This window comes from Dipodomys spectabilis, unplaced genomic scaffold (assembly GCF_019054845.1).
Source record: "Dipodomys spectabilis isolate Male_0828 unplaced genomic scaffold, ASM1905484v1 ptg000373l, whole genome shotgun sequence".
In the NCBI taxonomy this organism is placed as follows: Eukaryota; Metazoa; Chordata; class Mammalia; order Rodentia; family Heteromyidae; genus Dipodomys; species Dipodomys spectabilis.
In genome coordinates this window covers 661,481-683,361 of record NW_024871050.1, presented here as the reverse complement: position 1 = coordinate 683,361, position 21,881 = coordinate 661,481, and the positions used below count along the sequence as shown (strand labels likewise).

General features: G+C 39.0%; 1 protein-coding gene across 1 annotated transcript in view; it reads right to left on the bottom strand.

Annotated features, from left to right (window-relative positions):
* Positions 1-9,350: 9,350 nt before the first annotated feature.
* Spats2l (spermatogenesis associated serine rich 2 like) overlaps positions 9,351-21,881 on the bottom strand; it is a 167,297-nt gene continuing 154,766 nt past the window's right edge. Inside the window, exons 10-13 of the mRNA XM_042667030.1 lie at positions 18,135-18,244; positions 15,554-15,656; positions 12,581-12,801; positions 9,351-10,235 (exon numbers count right to left, since the gene is read on the bottom strand). Coding sequence (XP_042522964.1) covers positions 9,840-10,235; positions 12,581-12,801; positions 15,554-15,656; positions 18,135-18,244 — 830 coding nt within the window. The 3' untranslated portion in view covers positions 9,351-9,839. The remainder of the gene's footprint in view (positions 10,236-12,580; positions 12,802-15,553; positions 15,657-18,134; positions 18,245-21,881) is intronic.

Here is a 21,881-nt window from a genome sequence, read left to right as displayed (position 1 = left end):
TATACTCTCATTTTTGGCCCCATGATCCAATTTCTGCAGAATGACACAGCATCAATCTGATTCAAGGAAAAGCTAGAGGGAGGAAGTAAATAGAAAAGCCTGTGAGTGTGCTTAGTATTGGGAAGTTTTTGAGCAGGAATATATTAAACTATTGCATTATGTGTCTGTCTTCTAGCTAGAAACTGTTTCTTCTGTACCTGTAGGGACTGATACATAGGAAGCCTTTAATAAATTTCTGTACAGTTGAGGGCAACCCCAGGCTCAGAATTACTTTAGAACATTTTTCTGTTAGTGATCTGCAAGGGGTACACAAATTGATTCCTGGCCTTGCAGAATTTCTGCTAGCAGGAGAACAACTATTAATAACCATAATTGCTATTAATAATGACCATCATCATTATATAACTCATAAAGCAATTTATAAGTTACTTTATTTAGAGACATTCATCACTAGATTCCAGGGAAGTACTTCCTGATAGTTGTTGAGAGGAAAGCAATAATAGGACCTCCTCTCCTTACTCTAGTGAATCATCTTTGCTGATGCAGTTTCTCTCTTCACAGACTGAATTCCATTGCCTCCTTAGCAAGTACTAGTACTGAAACATTTGACTCATTTCTACCTATGGTTAAATTTGGCTTAGTTCTTACTCAGCTATGCCTTGATTAAAAAAATTAATCCTCAAAATTATTGAAATATTTTTTCTTTTTTTGTTTTGTTTGTTTTTAGTTGGTCATGGGGCTTGAACTCTGGGCCTGGGCGCTGTCCCTGGGCTCTTTAGCTAGTGCTCTACCACTTTGAGCCACAGCGTCACTTCTTCATGTATTCTTTTAAATTTAAGCTTTGTAAATGTGATGTACAGAAGGGTTACAGTTACATAAGTCAAGTAATGAGTACATTTCTTTTTGAATAGTGTTACCCCCCTCTCTCTTTTGGTTCTACTCCCCCCCCCCAACTCCCTTCCCTCTAAATTGCAAAGTTCATTTCCAACAGTTCCTAGTGGGTATCACTGTTGAATTGGCTCACCCTTTGTCCCACCATTTCTGTGATTCCCCTTTCCTTCCACAAATCTTATAAAGTTATATACAAGACACTGTACAGAAATAAAAAACAGTGGCAATAGGGAATAAACCAAAGGGGGGAAAAAGAAAGAAAAAAGAAATAACTGACGATACAATAACAAAAACCTCTTGTTTTCATTTCTTGGAGCTCATTTTGATAAGCATCATTTTATATGGTCATACGCACATAGCTATTGCGCTATTGTGATCCTTGCCTCAGAATATCTTCCTTTATTCTCACCGTGTGGTGCTTAGAGTACTGCTTGATTAATCATGTCCAAGTGTAATTATTTTGTCTTTTACTATCCATTGGATTAATTTGTAGATTTGTAGACATATTCTAGTTATTAAAAATGAGAGAAATCATGCAGCCTTTCTTTGGGTCTGGCTTACCTCACTTAATTTTATATTTTTTTCCAAGTCTTCCTATTTCATTATGGATGGGGCAAATGTCTTTCTTTCTGAGGGAAGCATAGAATTCCATTGTGTATGTATACACTACATTTTCTTGATCCATTCATTCATTGAGGGGCATCGGGATTGATTCCATATTTTAGCCATGGTAAATAATGCTTCACTGAACATGGGTGTGCTGGTGGCAATAGTGTGGCCTTGTTTGTGGTCATTTGGGTAAATGCCCAGGAGTGGGATTGTTGGCTTATAGGGAAGCTCTATGTTTGGTCTTTTGAGGAATCTTCATACTGCTTTCTGGAGTTAAACTTTGATTTTTAAAGAGGGGATTAACCTACAAGCATATTTAGCTTCTCCTGAGAATTTGCTTGTAGGAAATTTGTGTGTGTGTGTGTGTGTGTGTACTGGACATGGGGCTTGAATACAGGGCCCTGGGCACTGTCCTTGAGCTTTTGTAGTCAAGGCCAGCACTCTACCATTTGAGCCACAATGCCACTTCTAGCTCTTCAGTGGCTAACTAGAGGTAAGAGTCTTATGGACTTTCCTGGCTCAGGTGGCTTTGATCCTCAGATCTCAGGCTCCCAATAGCTAGAGTCCCTGGCACGAGCCACTGGTATCCAGCTCATACACAGGAAGATTTGATTTACATTTACTTTGGATTTTGAGTGTGTACCAAGGCCTGTCGTAGTAAATTGTCATATAAAGGAAAGACTGCTGTCATTTTTATCAATAAGAGGTTGTCTTATAAGGGATTGCTTTTCACCTTCATTCCCTTTTCATTCCTTTAATTATTTGGTCTCATGGCCAGATACCCAGTAGAAAGTATGAAATTGAGGAAATGAAGGAAAAGAGACTAAAGCAAATAAAAAGATTTCCAAATGATTTGCATGTGTGTATTCATAAGTGTGCTAGGAATGGTTCAAATAAGGAAAATACTGTTATTTTCCTATGTTCTCAAACTTTCCCTTGAAAACTGTCAACAAGTTGCCATTACCATAGTCAGTGAATACTAGATGAGAGATTCTTTGTTGAGAACTGCAGTTAGTATTCGCAATCTCAAGCATATAGTTCAGCCAAGAAAAGAAACATCATGAATAGCTAGCATGAAAAAAAAGTTGGTTTCCAGCTGTTTCCAGAATTGTATATTAACGGAAGTTGGTTGGTGGTGTAGTCTCAAAGGGGCCATTTCCACTTACAGTCCTGTCAGCCTCATGAAATACACATGGTTTTCATTGTTACACATAACCTGATTTTTCTTTGTTCACATGTGTGTTGCCTCAGACAAGCCATACACATTCATATTTGCTAGCTAGACTGTTTGTGATATAGGCTGTGGCTAAGACAAATAGAATTTTATAGTAACTGTCAGTCAGTATTCTGCCCTACTTGTTTATTTAACAGCTGTTCATTTTATAATGTTGCTTCTTATGCTTTTTCTTCTTTCACCCCAAAGCCCTCATTACTAAAATTCTGCTGAGCTCCAGGTATGAATCTGGGGATCTGGGCTTAGAAGAGAAACTTGTTTTAAAAAGCAAAGAGTGTATCACCAAAGACAAAGACAATACATTTGCAAAAGTTAAAAAAGGAAAATATGCTTCCTTCTGCCACTGTTTCTTCACTGGCTTCAATGCCAATTCTTTCAAGAATTCATCCCCTGTTTCTTTATTTGGAAAGAGCTGAAAATTCCCAGTTGGAATGTAGCTGCAATTAATAACCTAAGAATGTCAGAAAGAATGTCCCAGGTTGTAGGTCAATCACATGGGTTGGAACCAGTTAAGACCTGAGTATAGGTGGAGGAATCTAGCTACTGTGTTCATGCTTGACTATGCCATCACTGTTTCCTTTCTTCAAATCCCTAGTACTTTCTTACCTTAGTCTCTTTTGCTATAACACAGTGCCTGAGACTTAGTAATTTATAAAGAACAGATTTGTTTTTTACAGTTCTGGAAGCTGGATGCCCAAGATTGAGGGCCCCACATCTAGTGCAGGCCTGGCTAGAAGCAGAAGAGTGAGAAAAACTGAAGTCACAGCTTCAAGCTCTTCTAACAAGCAATGTCCATTCATAGATGTGGAATCCTCATACCCTAACTACTTCTCATTGAGCCTTGCCTTCCATGACTGTAGTATTGGGGGATTAATATCCATCACATGCTTTTGGGGGAGGTACATTCAAGCCTCTAGATTATGGTTTCTCCACAGTGCCACTGCTGATATTTTGAATCAGATAATTCTTTTATCTTTAGGATTATATTCTACCCTTTAGGTAGAGTATTCCTGCTCAACACCTCTTTGTCTGAATTGTGACAACTAAAACTATCTCAAAACTTTTCTAGATGACTCCTGTGGATGTGAGGGGGTAGGAATGAATTGTCCTCAATTGAGAACCATTACTCTAATTGGGTGAATTAACCAGATCAAAGAATTAGCTCTTCTAATTAGTAGAGGTATAGATGAGTAAGAGAACATTGGAGCTGGCAATCACAGGCAGGAATGAATCCTTGAGGATCCACTGAGAAAGAGGATTATATAAACAAGCACTGTTTCAGGTCTGCCAGTGAGGGAGGAATCTATCTTCTTAGCTCCCAATTATTTCTTGTTTTTTGTAGAAACCAAGTTTTGTTTGCTTTTCTAAGCAATTAGAAAACTCAGCTGTACTCTTGTGTATTTTATATGTTCATTTATTTACTATACTCACCTATAGTGTAGTTTTATCCCCATTTCACAGCTGGGGAAACTAAAACACAGAGGTGTTTAGTAAGCTTCTGGGCTCCTAGCATGTGGTGTATCCAAAATTCATCTCCATGTTCTCTTACTTGAGAGTCCAGATGCCTGCATACTAGGCTAGGCCTGCTCTTAAAGGATCTTGTTAATATCACTACTGAGATGAGCCAGATGGTCCTTAAAACATCTTCTATATGTCCTTTGGGTATCATGTTTATCAAATCATACATTTATCAAGTACTGTTAAATTGCTAAGGGAATGTTAGTTACCATATTTCACTCATAAATTTTGATTGTCCTACTGGAACCACACCCTGTAAACACCTCTCTTGCCAGGTGACATGATGTTAAGCTTTACTGGAAGGAAGCTATGGGAGGAAGGAGTTTTTATTCCTGAGGTTATATGCCTTCCTGTTTTCTTGCTCCAGCAGGGATTGGTTTGGTGTGGGACCTAAAGACTCTCATTTCCCAGCAAGCACTGCTTCAAGCTGCACAGCTTCCAGTTTGGTGGCATCCTCTGCATGCTCCCTGAGAAACAGCAGTCCCTGGGTGTGTGGCGTCTTGGCCATTTTTGCCAGTGTTGTGGCTGGATTCCCAGCGACTTCAGTGTTGTGTCAACAGGTAGATTTGAAATTAGAATCTCTTAGGGATGCTACCTGGTGCTCTCCAGGGCTCCTGGGTGGCTTCTATGCTAGTTTTGCTGGTGCCATGTCTGGATTCCAGTGAGCAGTTCAGTGTTATCCCAACAGGTGGACTCTTGGTAGGCTCGTGAGAATACCTTAGGGGTGCTACCTGCTACTCTTCAGGAATCTAGGAGGGTTTCCTGCTTGCCAGTTTTGGCCTGCAGCACCTCAGTGGGCTGAGGAGCCATAGCCAATCTTCCTGGTCAAGTCCAAAAGTCAGCTTTAGTGATGGAAGTGGAGGAGGGAAAGTTCTTCTTTACTTTGTCTCTCCTTGGATACTGTGGTTCTTCCGTATCTGTGTCTGCTATTCTTAAATTTCTTTAGAGTTATTACTTTTTAGTAGTCAGTCTCAGTACTAAAAGTTATATATGTGTATATGTACATATGTACATATATATTTCTAAATGAATTTATAAAGCTTCTTCATCATATCACTCTGGCTATCTCCTTTCTGAAACCCATATAAAGTGCCAGGCATTATTCCTAGTACTTTGCAAATATTAACTTAGTCCTTAAAATAAACGCATGGTTGGTATGATTATTTGCTCTTTCCCAATTTACCCACAAAGAAGCCAAGGCAATTACATGTTTACAGACTTGCCCAAGTTTAAACAGGTAGTTGATGGTGGATTTGGATTTGAATCCTGGAAGATTGTTGAAGGGTCAGGGCTTGAGTTTCTCTATTATTTCTTCCTATTTTTTTTTTTTTTTATCAGAAACTGTTTTATAGGATTCTTTTGCCAGGCCATTTTAGACTTCAGAATTATCTAGAAGTGTTGAATTGAATGTTCATTGGCATCATCTTTCTCTTCCTTCTAATCAGAATTTATTGAGTTCTAACTATTGTGTTAGGTATTGGCAGCGGGGCAGTTTATTGTCTGGCTAGTATGTGTTGATGGCATTCACTCAAACATAACTATCTCAAGTTTTTGAAATGATTATTTTTTACAGTTTTGTAAGTCCTGTGGTAGTTACCATAGTCATGGTTCTGAGTTTTGTTTTGTTTTGTTTTTTGTTTTTTTTTGGTCAGAAATCCTCACCCTTTTCCAGACAAATAAACAAATTTGCTTTAGAACTGTACTCTTCAATGAAAGTAGTGTGTAGCAATTTCTCCTGTGAAACTTGAACCTAGCTGTAGCCCCAGGAGCTCTTCTGAGCCCTGGGATGAAGCAGAGTTCAGACAAAGGCTTCTGAAAATTAATCCTGAAAAAAAAAAACTTGTAAGAAGCTTGTGTGATGAGAGCAACATTGTGTATTTCTCAGATAGAATAACTAGATCTAGCCCAGCATGCCTTTGCCTGCGGGGCTGCTATAATGAGATTAAGCACTGCTTTTGGCTGATCTGCCTCCGTGGATGGGAACTGATTCCTTAAAACTATGAATAGGCCAAAAAATAAAAAAAAAAAACCATCTTAGGATTTACAAAGGCTTGTTAGAAGAAGCAAAAGAATGGGGAAAAAAATTCTTGTAATGACTTACAAAAGTAGTATTAAAATTGTACTTCAAATTCTTAGCTACGTAATGGGAATTCTGGGACTTACAACTCTTCAATTTTTCTCCCTCAAAATTAGAGCAATTAAGTTGGCTCAATCCTTTCAGGAATGTGTTGGAGAAATGTATTAGCTAGTTATTTGAATAATAATTATTATTCTTTCTTTTGCTTTTATAGTTTGCATCATAAATTTGGGAGCAAATGGCTCACTTTTGCTGCTGCATTTTTGCTATGTGGGGAAATCTGGAGTCCTAGCTCTACTATGCCTGGATTTTAGGTATGGCCTCTGGAGTAAACTTGGTTAAAAAGCGAAGTGTGAATTGATAATTTCATGCATCATCTCTGGAGAAAGTTTTTACTATTGATATGCACAAGAGGGAGCTCTACACAGGTAGCAGTGCAGACAATGTACAAAGGAAGTAAGTAGCTCTTTGTTGAAGGTACTGTAGAATTCAGGCATCTCTAGGTAAATGGGGATCAGATTCCCAATTCCTCATCAGACTGGCCTAGGATAAGAAATATATAAGCTCTTAGTCCCTTATTCTTATGACTAAGACTTCAGTTCAAATCTAGGCTTTTTGAAAAACTTAAACTCTGGTCACTTTTCCCATTAACCTTGTTTGATGTCCCTTCTGTAAGAATGCTTAATTAGACTCTCTTTTTCCAATGCTAGCAGAATTCACAGTTCTTGAACTGAGCTGTAAATTGGATTTGTTGGCCTGGGAATGTAGTTTAGTGATAGAGTGCCTCTCTAACATGCATGAAGCCACAGTACCACATAAACAGAAAAAGCCAGAAGTGGCACTGTGACTCAAGTGGTAGAATGCTAGCCTTGAGCAAAAGAAGCTCAGGGATAGTGCCCAGGCTCTGAGTTCAAGCTCCAGGACTAGGGAAAAACAAGAAAAAGAAAAAGAAAGGAAGAAAGAAAAAAAGTCAAAGCCAAAATAAAATTAGATTAAAAAATTGGATTAGTTGTATGACTTGTTGTTCATCCAAACTATGATATAGCCTTCACTAGTGAATTTGGTAGTGACTTAATGTTTAAATTCCTGTGCTTTGTTGTCTTTGAGTATAGAAGATAGCTAGAATACGGAGATTCTCAAATGAAATGTAGATTTGTAAATTTGGGAGTACAACATATAGTGTGGATTTCACAGATTAGTCTTAGTCTAAGATCTATGTGGCACAGGGTAGTTGAGTTTTGAAGTTTTATAATCTTTTTAAACTGTTCTGACTTCTACACAAGAGAGATGTTACAACAAGAAAGATCCATCCTGTTGACCTTTTTACATTATGTAGGGAGATTAGAGTGTTCATAGCTCGTAGATTTTCAAAAGGAGTTTAGAACATTTTAAAAGAATGTCAGAATATGACCCAGAGAGAGCTCTATGATCAAACAAATGGTTTTATCATAGAAGAATCGATGAAGCTCTAAGAAATGGGCCTGACATAGGAACTAAATATTGAAATTACTTAAAAAAATGTTACAAATTCTCACATACTTAGATGCTAAGGCAAAAATCTAGAGGAAAAAAGCAAAGGGATCCGAACATTTTTATGCATTCTTTTGTCTCTTTCCAATGTTCTTTGGTTTCTTTTCAGTGAGCTAAGCTTTTGCTGTGTGGTTAGGAATGTGAGTTTGTTTAACTCCAGAGTAACCTGAGGCAGCCAGGGAAGGTTAATTTAAAGAGTGTGGTTAGGTCTAAGGCAGGTACATTCTTGACCTGGCAAGTCTATTTTCTTTTCTGTTACAAGAATGATCTGTCTTATCTTCTAAAGCTGTCACGTTTCAATTGACATTTTTACAGGGGCTGAGCAAAATCTTGCTACACAAAAGTTGTGTAAATTCCTCTTGACTTGTAAAATATAAATTCAAGGCTTCAAATGGGGTAAACAGAGACTGCAGAGACTGCAGTCCTGAACATTCATCTTTCTTATTTGAATGAGCAACTCTTCCTTCCTTCCTGGAATGTGACTTGACATTTTGAATTCCTGTTAAATCTCTGGGTACACCCAGAGACCTCAGAAGACGCTACTGAGAGAGCAAACATCCTCCTGTACTTGGCATAAAAAAAAAGGATGCTTGCATGGCTGGCTTAGGGGTGCTCTGTGGGGAAAAAAAAAAGAGTGAACCTGGGTTGCCAGAAAACAATCTTAACATGAAACTGAAAAGCAGCATTTGCATTTGAAAGTAGCTGGTTGACAAATGTGCAGGGCACGTGTTTTGGCCATGGAAGCCCTGATGTCAAACGGAGGGGACCAAAGGGCTCTGGTGTGTGGGCCACCCTATATGCTCCTCCTCACTGCGGTTAACAATAGCCCTTCTCCATATGGCCCTTCTGTGGCTCCTACCTGAGGAGCTGACCCATCTTGGGCACTGGAGGTGGGCTTTAATTAGGCTACGTTAATGAGTATTTCCTTTCAATGGGTTTACAATCAGGCCTACAAGCCATGGTGTGCAATCTTTGTTGGAATTTCTGTGAAAGACACTTGCTTCATTTATAGGCTACCAGGAGAGCTTCTTTTGTTTTCTGGACAGTATGAAGTTAAGAGTCTAAAGAGGGGAACTGTTTGCCACCATTCTGAATATATTATCAGTTGAAGGAGAAAGAAATAATTTAGATAACTAAGAGAAAGGATCTGTAGCCCTGATCAAATAGGACCTAACACGTATTTTAATACTGGATTTCTCAATCATTGAACCAATCAATGAATGGTCTTATTGTTCAAGCTAGACTGAGTTGAGATTCATGTTACTCCAAACCAAGGTTGCCAATTGCCATATAATGTCTAAGATGACTGCAGTATGTATCACCTATCTGTATCCTAAAAAATGCTTTATTGTCTGAAAGGTTATTTATTCCAAGAGAAATAGTATTGTGCAGAACTTTGCAAGGGAATCTCCAGTCTCTAGTTTTCTAAAAAGTGCTACAGAAAACCATCAATAATAAAGGAAGGCATCAACAAAAGAAACAAGCCAAGTGTCAAATGCAGCATATTTAATTTGTTTCAAATAAAGGAATATATGTATATATATATATTTCAGAAAACACCAGATGTTAATTTTTACAAAAGCACATGTGTCTTCAGCAGATCATGTTTGTCTGATCATGAAGAGTATTTTTCAACATTAACTCTAAAGACAATCAATGGATTGACATCACGGCTACAACATAGGTTGCTAACTGAGCTCTGATCTTCAGCCACGCCTTGATTTCCCTAACAAATGAGTAAATACTGTCTGGCTACAATGCTGCAAAGTCTCGAGGAAAAGCATCAACAGATCAAGCAAAGCCATGAAATTTACGAAGCAAGCTAGAGCTGAGTATTTGAATTAGTAAAAATGATTAAGAGAGGATGACACAACCATACAGGGTTTATATATTCTGATTGACTCTCTTTTTGGCAGCGAATTGGGTCAGCACCTCGGGCAGGGAACCAGAACTGAGCAAAACCTGCTCTTCTCTCCTAGCTCAGGCCACCAGTGTCACAGCTGGGACAGAGAGAACTGTGGCATCTGTGGAAACTTCTATTCTTGTGGGGCAGAGATTACACTGTGAAACTCTACTGACATTACCCCGGAAAGGCCTGGCCTCGCTGTTGTCTCCAACATGCTGCCTTCGCCGGGGCTTTTCAGTATGCACTGGGACCTCAGGGGGTTTGGTCCCCAAGGGGGTCTCTTGATTTTTGGCGCCACCTTTATTTTTGGGACGGAAGCCATTGTGTGGCTGTCTTCTGTGTTCATGCCGATTGTTGCCCTTCACCATTGGATCAACTTCATTACCACTGCCCTGTGACTTGGCAGGACCATTTAGCCTGTTGTTATGATACTGTGGATTAAATCTTCGTCTTTGGCTAGAAGGTCCATTCTGCAAAAAAAAGTGAAAAATGTCAGATATTAGCAATCCAGAGAAAACATTAATAAGCACAGGGAAACTGAAGCTACAGCTACACTTCAGAAGAATATGGCAACACAAAAGCAAGGTCAGGTTGATATGATCGTCTTTTTTTTTTTTTGGGTCCGGTCGTAGGGCCTGAACTCTGGGCCTGGGCGCTGTCCCTCAGCAGTTCAGCTCAAGGCTAGCACTCTACCACTTGAGCCACAGCGCCACTTCCGGCTGTTTTCTTTTTGCTTATGTGGTGCTGAGGAATCGAATCCAGGGCCTCAGGCATGCAAGGCAAGTGCTCTACCACTGAGCCACCTTCCCAGCCCCACGATCCTTCATCTTAGCATAATAGTCTTACAAATGAACATATAAGAAAATTACTAATACCAAAAGAGAGGTTAAGAAACATAAGCCAGATAAAAAAGTAGACCAAGTAAAAACAAATGAAAGGTTATAACAAATGAAAGGTATACAATGGAAGAGTAATGGTGGTTCTCTACCAGGAACAAATATGTATGTATGTATCTCCAGAAAAATGGTCCAAACAGAGCAGCTCAGGGCTATGTGAGACTAGAATTCCAGGATCTTGAGTACTTAAGAGTACTGAAGTTCAGAAAGGAGGGTACAGTGTCTGAGTGGTCATGTCTCCTTGATCTCACTGAACTCTCACTTGTCAGAGAAGACCATGCTGGGAGACAGCCAGAAGGAGTTACTCTGAAGTACTAAGGCCCTTTTTGTTTGGGTCTGTAGTGTTCTGTAAGGATGTATAATTGTTGTATTTTATGCATAAGGAAATTTTTTATAAGTATATATAAGGATATTTTATATGTAAGTGATATATAAGGATATTTCAATTTATATGAGGCCATCACCTAAAAGGCTAAGACACTGGATAAAAAATACTGACATAATAGCATTTTTAATATTTCATTTTAAAATTATTTATTTATTTATTCTTGGTCATGAGGCCTTACTCTGGGCCTGGGCTAGCACTCTACCACTTGAGCCACAGTGCCACTTCCAGCTTTTTCTGCTTATGTGGTGCTGAGGAATCGAACCCAGGGCCTCATGCATGCAAGGCAAGCACTCTACCACTGAGCCACCTTCCCAGCCCCATTTTTAATATTTTAATATGAATTAATTTTTAAAGAAATTTAGAAAGGAAAATTCTTAGATTAAAATTTAGACAGTAGGGCTGGGAAGGCGGCTCAGTGGTAGAGCGCTTGCCTTGCATGCTCAAGGCCCTGGGTTCGATTCCTCAGCACCACATAAGCAAAAAAAAAAAAAAAAAAAAAAAAGCCAGAAGTGGCACTGTGGCTCAAGTGGTAGAGTGCTAGCCTTGAGCTGAAGAGGGACAGCGCCCAGGCCCAGAGTTCAGGCCCCATGACTGGACCCCCCCCCAAAAAAAAATTTAGACAGTATTATCATGGTGTTTAGTTATGAGCAAAGAACAAAAGCAGTGTAAATAGCCCGCAAAATAGATTCTGCTACAAATGTATAGACTTCTTCTCATCAAAGTGCTATTTTAAAGCCCATTAAGACATTCAGGATCAGGAACGTGCCTGTTAGTGTCGTTAATGGGAACTCTTAAAAGATGAAGACAATAAGAGCAAACAGTATCCATTAGAAAATCAGCACTTCCCAATACTGAAGAAAAAAAAAGTGTCAGTGATCACAAAAGTAGCATGCCTAACTCCTATATAATCAAATGCCATTTTTAAAATAATTCATTCTCCATCCTTAAGGGAAGAATCAGTTCTTAAAGATGAAGTGGAGAATCAGGAAGGGATGGAAAATTGACCTTTAAAAACTTTTAGAAGCCATGGTAGATAAGAACAAATAAAGTAATTTCAAAATGTATTTCCTTTACTGAAATCCCAAGAGAAGAAGAATAGTTGGCACTAACTTTTGGCCTCTTACTAATAACATGAAACAAAAGTGGGAATTGAATTATCTTAAAAATGAAACCAAAGACTTGGTTTTTCTCTAATAGGCTCAGTGGCCCAGCTCTGAATCTTGTGTCTGTGTCTTTGTGTGGATCTCAGCCACATGTGAGTTGATCATAGGGACCTGGGGATGGTGACAGCCCGGGGATGTCCATGCTATCAAGTGACCTCTTCCTCCATGTGTGAAACGTCTATGAAATGTATACTGGATATACTGGGGAAGTCCCAGGAGACCACACAGTACTTCTGGGGCTGGAGTGAGCTTCCCAGAGAACTCACAGCTAGCTGTTGCTATTGTCTTCCCTGGCATGACTCACCATAGTCTATAAGACCCCACAGCAACACCAGGAGACCCGCACCTCACTCCCCAGGGTGGCTTACCTGCTTGTTAGTTGGCATAGCCTGGTGAGAGAGATCAGCAGTGTTGTGAAGACCGCTCATCATTTTTGGGTTTGCTGCTTTCCCCTCCAAGGCCTTGTTGTGAATGGATGATTTCCGGACAAAGTTATTCTGTTTGCCAGAGGATGCTGCATGAGCATTCAGCAGAGGCAGCAGGTTGCTGCAGGGAGTTCTTGAGGAATAGTTGTTCTTTGGATGTGTGACTGCAACAGGAAAGGCTTGGTGTTAAAGGCTGACCCCACTAGGAAGTGCTAGGAGTTGAAGAAATTAGTAGGCGCTCTACACAAATGTATGTTGTTGTTTTTTTTTAAGATGTCATTTGAAAGGGCACCTTGGTGCTTAGAGACCACCCAATTTCTCCTGTGAGAATCAATGAACAATGATTACAGCTACACCATCCACTTTAGGAGACATTTGTAGAAATAACACATACCTAAGCAATTTAAATATTATTCTTTAGTTCAAGAACCACCAAGAGAAGTGTGATAATGAAACCTTGAGTTTCCCTCTCAGGTACTGACTGCAAATGCATTTTGCCTCTTAGATTGCCCATTACCAAACTCATTCTTGCTGTCCTTGCTATACCCCTATACTAGTTGAAATTGCAGAAGCCTAGAAGGATCAAGAGGTGCACAGACATTTGGACTGCTAGAGCCATAATATTCTGAGGATATGGCGATGGGAGAACGTTGTGTTGGGAATTTTGTCACTAGGTCTTGAATATCTCTGATGATAGGACCAGGCCTGCCAGACCCTAATGAATCTTTTATACTCCATTAGACTGGAACTACATTATATAGCCTTTTATTAGCCCCATTTTATGCAGACCCACTGCAAATGTGACGTGTACCATTTCCAATGCTACAGGCAAGGCAGGCTGATCAGCAGACCCCTGCCAAGCTCAGGCTCAGGCAGGTCTGTGCAGCATTTATTATTGCTATTCCTGCTGTTTTTGAAAGTGGTAGTTTCTGACGGGATGATTTCTATGTGATTATGCTGAAAGAGGGGCAGAAGAATCAATTCAAGGATAAAACTGTGACTTTACTCTCACAGCTTACCAGGATTTGACTGTCAGACTGGACAGTAAGACTTTTCTCTGAATCTTAAAAATCGTCACCAAATTTTAAAAGCAATTTTCTCTCTTCCCTTTGTTGGGTCACACTTAATCCCAGGGTTCTGTGAGAGGATTAAGTAGTGATCATAGTACATTAGGAGTGGAAAGGACAGTGACATAGCTCTAGCCCTTTCCTTTTGTAGGGTTGGTGTAACAGCGATTTGGGGCTGTCCAAACACAACCAGGGGATTTGGGTGGTTCTTGGGTTTACCACCTTTGGTTGCATGGGGTCATATTCCCTGCAAATCAAAGACCACACTACTTCTGATTCAGTAGCTGTGGGCACTCAATGTGTCCTCAGCAAAGCCAAGAAAGAATGCGCCCTGTTTCAAACATGTGAGATGGAGGCTCTTTCATATGGATCATGTGTCACTTAGTAAGGGACAGTTTCTCCCACTAGATGGCACTTGGAGGAAATCGGGTCTGGTAACACCTCCCACTCCATCTGAGATCAGTGGCACACAGGCACTCAGCATCAGCATCTTGCTCATGATCTGGCTGTAGTGGGAACTAAGCAGGCAGAATTTCCAACTGTGAACCAAGACTATTCACTTTTTAGGGGTGGGGCAGACACCGGGGGATGGAGATGGCAAACAGATTCTTTAATAAGGAAGGAAGCAAAAGTAATAATCTAAAAAAAAAATGCAGTCAAGGGCTAAGTAAGTAAGCATGGCTCAAGTAAGTAAGCATGAGGCACTGAGTTCAAATCCTAGTGCCATCACCACCACTATCCCCTCACCCCTGCAAAAAAAAAGCAGTCAAAAAAATTAGGTAATAGCCAAAGATATAGGAGCAAGTTTGCTCACAACATTGCTGTTTTGGTGGTGAAAAAGTAGAAACAAAAGCCACAATCAAAGAACTGGTTACATTGTTTATACTTAAACAAATGATTTAAATATAATACATTTAATAAAAACATAATTATCAGTTAAATATATTGACATGGAAAAATGTCTACCATCTATTATAAAGTAATCAAATAAATCATTTTACTATGCATATATATACCTAGCATAGTTCATTGTATTGTACTGGATGGAGTAAAAAGTATGATGCTCATAATCTATTTAATATAGATTGATACTGTGTAGTTCAAACTTACAGTTCTTATAATTAGAGAAAAAAATTCTACTTTGAAAAAAATGCTACCAAGTCTCAATTGTCCATCTGACTATGAAGCAATGGATTTGTTCTGATCCTCAGTGGTCCTTCTTGCCTTCTTGTGGTCTCCTCAAAGCCACTTTACATCTAGCTCCTTGTGGGTGGGCTAGAGTCGGGGAAAAAATTGCAGCCAATTTTGGTGCACATTAGCTTCTCTAATTAAAGCTTAATAGGGAACAAGACTAAAGCTAATGACTGAAGTGAAGTCTTTCATTATCTGCAGGCTTCACTCAGCATGAGGAGCCCGGGGTGAGGGCAGGGAGCTCAGGGCATCATGGAGCAGAATACAGGACAGCTGGGCCCAGCACAATAGCTGATTGTTGCAACTGATGAGGAAAACTCACTCACTTGGAACAGTCTCTGTAGAACCGGGCCTCTTTGAAATCAGAGGAGCAGTTTATCTGGCAGTGCTTAGGAAAGTTTGCAGAAGGTATAAACCAGTTGACCTGGTCTGTTCCGCTTAATAAATCCCAGGGATTTACTGATGGGCAGTGGCATTTGAAGAGTCTAAGTTCAAATCTTGACATTTCTAGTGACTTGTGTCATGACCTTCGATCATTAAATCTCTTTAGACCTCGCTGTAGTCCCCCAGGGGACTGCATACCTGACATTTCCTATATCACTCCAAATAGCAGCAAGATTCCTCACACAGAATTATTTAGCACGTATGCAAAACTCACTTTCTCCGCAGAGCATGATTTGGGCCTTCAGCTGTTCTATGTCACAGGAGAATCGGGCAGCCTTCCCAAGCTCTTCATCATATTTACGCTCACTGACAAAGTGCTGGAGGAAAGAGAAGTAAGGCAGAAGCCCCATAGTCACCAAAATGTCTGTGATACCTGCAGATTCATTCATTCCACTCTTCCAGTGTCCTGAGGGTAGTGACTGGGTGAGGATCACTCCAGCTCAGTCACTGTGAGGTCCTAGTAAGTCAGTTGTGGTTCTAACCTGCCTAATCATGATCATGATTTTAGAACACCAATGGGTCTTGTTTTGTCTTTGCCTAGATGTAAACCAAATATGATGAAGCAAAATGTATGTCTGACATCATCTATTTAACCTTAGCACCTCTTGATAGAGCAATTTTCTGGTTTGGCCAAGGGTCTGGTAAGCTATTAATGGTCAAGAGAAAACAGGTCATCCTTCATAGACACCCAGACACCCATTCCTATTGGAATAGCGAATCTGGAAGTCCAAATAAAAATTTCAGTGTGTAGAAGAAATTTTTAATGGTGAAATTTCAACTGCTGTTATAGGAAGTAGAAAAGATTATTTTTCAATTCATTTAAAATTCAATTTAAAATTAAGATCTATGTGTAGATGACAGAGTGTGAAATACAGAAATAACTATGACTCAGCCCCTCCTGAATTTACCAGGCAGTTTACCACATAGCAAGGGAGAGATACCATTAAATACAAGGTAGAAATGTGCATGGTGCATTAGGAATATGAAAAAGGAAGACGTAATCTCTGACTGAGGGGAATGGGAAAAGAGTTATGTAAGAACGAACATTCAAAAAGGTTGAGTTGGAACACTGAAAAAGGTTCTTGGACATTTACCAGTCACTGACCAAATTCTTACATTTTCATCTGATCACATTTCGAAGTGAGTACTGTTATTGCCATTATTTTACAGGTAAGGAATAGATGTTATAAGAATGTAAGACAATATATAATTTATCCAAGCTACAGAAGTAGAACATTTTCGAGCTGGACGGTTTCATCCCAGAGCCTGTGCTACTAACCAGTTTATGATGAGTGGGATTTTGATGGGCAGAAATTAAACCCAAAGGAGGCATTGATTTCAACAGACTAGAAAGCTGTAATTCATACTCATCACTTGATGATATAATAGAAGTTGCAATATATTTTGGAGTCTAGTCTTAGATTGTATTCTGATGGATCATACCAGAAGAGATTAGATCTGCTTTGGGTGCATATATCTGAACTTAGGGTGGAGTAGAGGCTGGAGAAGGACAGTGAAGGCAGAAAGACTAGTTAAGAGGCCATTGCAATTGGCTGGATGGGAGACAACAAAGGCAAGAATAGAATAGGTGAGAAGGAAAACACCCCCACAACTCTCCTCCAGGAGCTCCCATTCATGCCTAAGGCATGATGGAGGGGACTAAAGAGTCACTTGCCATTTTCTACCGTGTTCAACTAGTTTTATATCCGAACAGGTAGACAATTGTTCTAAAGCTAGACACAACTCTGTCTTAAAAGGACTCTAATTTTCTAGATGTGGGTAAGAAGTGCATGTGTATGGATATGCACATGCACAGATGTATGTGTGTGTGCATGTATGTGTGTTTCCTATATTGGGGGTGAAAACAGAGGAGGAGAGGAGGAATTTATAACCTTTATCTTACTACTTTGTTGTAAATATTCATTCTTGGAAACCATTTCCCTTTCTGGCAAATGTACCCCAATCCTGTTTAAAAGATTTACAGTTTTGAGGGGGTTTTAAATCAAGGTGCTACATCCTCTTTTGGGCAAATGATTGGTGGGACCCAAATGGAGGACAGTTAGAGCTGCTTATTAGGGATTTGAATCAGATGGGTGGCACGAAGCTAATGAGTTTTGAAGATCACTCATTCCACGGGGCCCTGGAGAGCTTGGAATTACTGCTCCTCACAACATGAGTTTCCCTGGTTCCTGACTAGTTGTACACCCAGCTCTGCAGAGCACGCTATGCTTTGGTGCCCTACAATCAACATTATATCAGATTCTTCTTGTTCTTGAGGTGAACCAGGGTCAGTTTCTGTTGCTTAGAGCAGTAGAATTAATCTAATAAGTACACATTTATGAGTAGTGATCCTAACAAAAAAAGGACAATTAAGACAGAAAATGATTAAGGAAAGAAGTCTCCATAGTCTGCATGATTTATAATCTTTACTGTTAAATATTAAGTTTCTACTTAGAATGTGCTCACAAGTGTGTATTTATAAAATACATAGAAATTATCATATGCTCTATGCCAGCTCTGAATCATGATTGAGTACACTTTATTTGGATCAATCCCAAATGATTAAGAAAATAGCTTAGCCCTTTCCTTTATAACAATTTATCCACTCTATATTGTCCTTAAATAAAGAGATTGAATAGTTCTTTACTGCATTTTATATTCTATATTTAACCTCATGAAAAAGTGCTATGTGTATAGGTTTTGACCCTCAGGGAGCAGCAGTCGGGATGCAAAACAAACATAATAGGGATCAGATCTCTTGCTCAGGGTTCAGGCTGGGATGTTTCAGAACTGACCTTGATTTCGGCTCTGAGTTCGGCCAGCTGCATCTCTGCCATTTGACTGGCTAGATCAGTAAGTCTCTTTAGTTCTTCTGCTTTCTTCTGACGAGCAGTCAGAATTTCCACTGCCAGATAAGAAGGATACATTAGGGTCAGAGTTAAACATAATTACATGACCGAATTTCTTGGAATCTGTTCTTTCTTTACAGACTGATTGCTTTGTTGGACCATGACTACTATTTTCTGAGTGGTTTTCTTTGGTGCCCATTTCAAAAATCCAATTCTTTTGTGTCTTTACCGTCCCAAATCAAAACACAGACCCTTTCGATTCACTATGCACCTACATTTCTTCATTTTCTCTACTGGCATCTGACCTCACTTGTTAAGTTTTCAGTGTGTGAGTTCTTCAGAAAAAACTATCTCTGAAAAAAGATATATATATATATATAATTAAAGCCAGGCAGCTATGGCTCACTGATGTCATCCTAGCTGCTCAAGATGCTGATAACTGGAGGAACACAATTCAAAGCAAGCTCAGGGCAGAAAAGTCTCCATCTCCAATTAACCAGCAAAAAGCCAGACTGAGGCATGGCTCAGGTAGTAGTGTTAGCCATGAGCAAGAAAGCTAAGTGAAAGTACAAGACCCTGAATTCATGCATTGGTACTGGCATACGTGCACATAAAATTCTAGTGAATGACACTGTAAAGATAAAAAGTCTATTAAGAAACATCTATTCATATGCATGTGCCATACCATTTAATTCTAGGTGCAGAAGACCTTCTAATTTTAAGACATATTCACAGAGCAACCTTGCTATTGGAATATGATTTAAACTTTTACTTTATTAGTTTTTGTGAGCTTAAAAAATGTCTTTGCTTTTGATGCTCTGCAGATATATTTCCATTCTGCAAATAGAGACATTCCAGACCACAGTGTCTTGTGTCTTTGTTGCAAGTGTCCCCAGTGGAAAAATTTCAAGGGCGAGCCAAGCCAGCTTGAACTGGATTTGTGTGCACTCTTTAGCACCTGCACATACACAAAAGACACCAGGGAGTCTCACAGTTCTGTCAGATGAACTAAAGGTTCAGATAGATGCAGTAGCCCAGAAGTTAACGTGTGTATTTCCCAAATGGTTATAAAGCAGAGAAACAATAAATACAGACACACAGGTAAGATTTAAATGCAAACTCTGTCTATTTTAAAATTGCTTTTTCTTTTCTTCTTCTTCCACTTCTCCTTCTTCTTCTTCTTCTTTTTGGTACTGGGTATTGTACCTGCGAGGCAAATGCTTTACCACTGAGCTACATCCCAGCCCAAGTTTGATCATTTAATAGATTGACTTACAGCTCTTCAATTCTTTTGGATAAGCATTTGAGCCTAAGAAAATTGTAACTCATCTAAGATAAAATGCATGTTGAATTAAATTCTGTGAGACTAGATTTACAGTGCATATGTATAGTCAGACAATATGAGGGTATTTGTTGTTGTTTTTGAGACAGTCTTGCTATGTTCCAAAGGCTGGCCTCAATTTTGTGATTTTCCAGATCTTTTCCAATATGACTTCTGATTTTGAGTCATTAACATATAAAATGTTAATGAACATGTCAAATATCAAGAAAGAAGTATAGAATCAAGGCCTAAGATTCCTTGCAAACGATGTCATTTTGTAGACACAGGGAGACATTCTCTTTTTATGTTAATACCAATGTTGAGAAGTTAATCAAAATAATTAAGGTATAACTCACAAAGCATATTCATCTGCCAAACTATACCAGTCATGTTTTGGTTATTGGGGCTTCTCCTGCCTTCTCCCCCAGTTATAACACCATGTAGCTGGGCAGACTGGTATATGCTTAATGGCCTTTCTGAAAACAGAAGAGCTAGTAAAAAACTAGGAGATGTGAGTGAAAGGAATTTTCACCCGAATGTCAATCATGTATTATTGAGTGATATCTCCAGTTATCATTTTTGGTCAGAGGATGTATGTTTTGTTTGGCCCACACATTATTTTAACAAGTTAGATGCCTATATTTAAAAATCAGGGAGTGCCATTTGAAAGGTTATTTTCTGTGTCTCTTAAAACATTAGCATTCCTATGTGGCAATCACTGGCTAAAAGCTGATGAGCTCTTGTTCATTCTAGATATAGCATGTTGCCCAGTGTGCCACCATTCCCACAGGTCCTGCTTCACACATTCATGTTATCTGTTCGTGTAGATCTCAGTCAGTCATGGAACTACAATGCAGACTGAACTATGTGGTTCTTCATGTCCATGGTATCCTAGCGCCTGGAACATAGGTGCTGAAGATATTCACTAAGTGAAGGATTTGGAGAATGAATGAATCCATTACTTCAAAGCAATATCTATAAAAGGACTGAAGTTTCTCATTTTCAAGGGCTACTTAAGGGAATTTGGTACCCATATTTTGGGTTATTTTGTTTGTTTGCCATTATAATTAACAGATGGATGGACTAAAGTCTGTTGCATGAGGAAATGTTTCTCTAGTAAAAATAGGAAATGAGATACTTTCATCTTGCAAAGGAGGGTAAAAAATAAATTCAGAAAACCCAGACTTGACAAGCAGTTGGAAAAGGGGTCAGCAGACCCTGATGACTGCAGAGCTAAGCAGATCTGACTTTTCTTAATGGATCATTTGTGGGATTGGTGACAATTAGAGGGTCATTGTTCTTTTTGATTATGTAGAACTTGGGCATTCACACCAAACAGAAGATTCTGTAGAAATAGATATAAATGGGCCCTAAAATGGGAATGCAGGTGCAAGTTCACCAATAAATTCAGAGTTTTAAACTCAACCAAATGTGCATGAAAATGAATGCATTGCATCAGCAAGTGTTGGGATACATTTTACATATAGTCTCATTAACATTTCAAAGCCTTTCATTACGGAAAAAAAAAACCGCTTTAAAAGTTGAGATCTAAAGCCAGTATTCTTCAGGGGCAAACATTTTCACCTCAAAAACATCAATCACAGATATAAAAAGCAAAAACAAAACAAAAAGACCAGATCAGATCTTAAGATTCATTCATCCTGTAATTTAAAATAGAATAATAAGTATGTTTGAAAGCACTATCCTTTCTCTGTACAGGGAGATAGTACCATAAAGCTTAGGTTTTCACTGCGTGGAAGACTTAATATTATTTATGTGCTTTTATAAATAGTATCTGGCATGCTAAAATCCATTTTCTCAATAGGATTTATAAATTCCTTCAATTTTTTTTAGCATCTGGAAGCTTGGTTCATATTATGTGAACCATGGAAAATCTTCAGGCTTCTTCAATGATACTCATCAGCTAAAAGTGCATTCTGGAATGTGCAAGCCAAATATTGGAGCAGAGATACTCTTTCTTTGAAAGCCTTTGGTTCCTTAAAAATTCTTAAGAATTAACACTTTGCTTCATATTATGTCTGTGTTCCTGTTAATACAAAGCAGTGTTTTCTTTCCATATTTTAGCAAACTTTCTCCTCCAAGAATCTGCCTGTTCAGGTCCACTTCCCTGGAGGAGACAGAGGAAGTTACCATAACACGCTTACTTTCTTTATTTGTAAAATGGAATCATCATACTAACCACTAGGGTTACCATGCAACCACACAAAGTAACATTTATAAAGTGTTTAGTTTATTCTATTCAAAATGTAAATTATAAGTATTATTAATAAAATGGGGTATATTCATCCAGAGTATATTTCCTCTTTTAATAATCACATTAGTGTTCCCAGATATTGGATTTCATGGTCTAC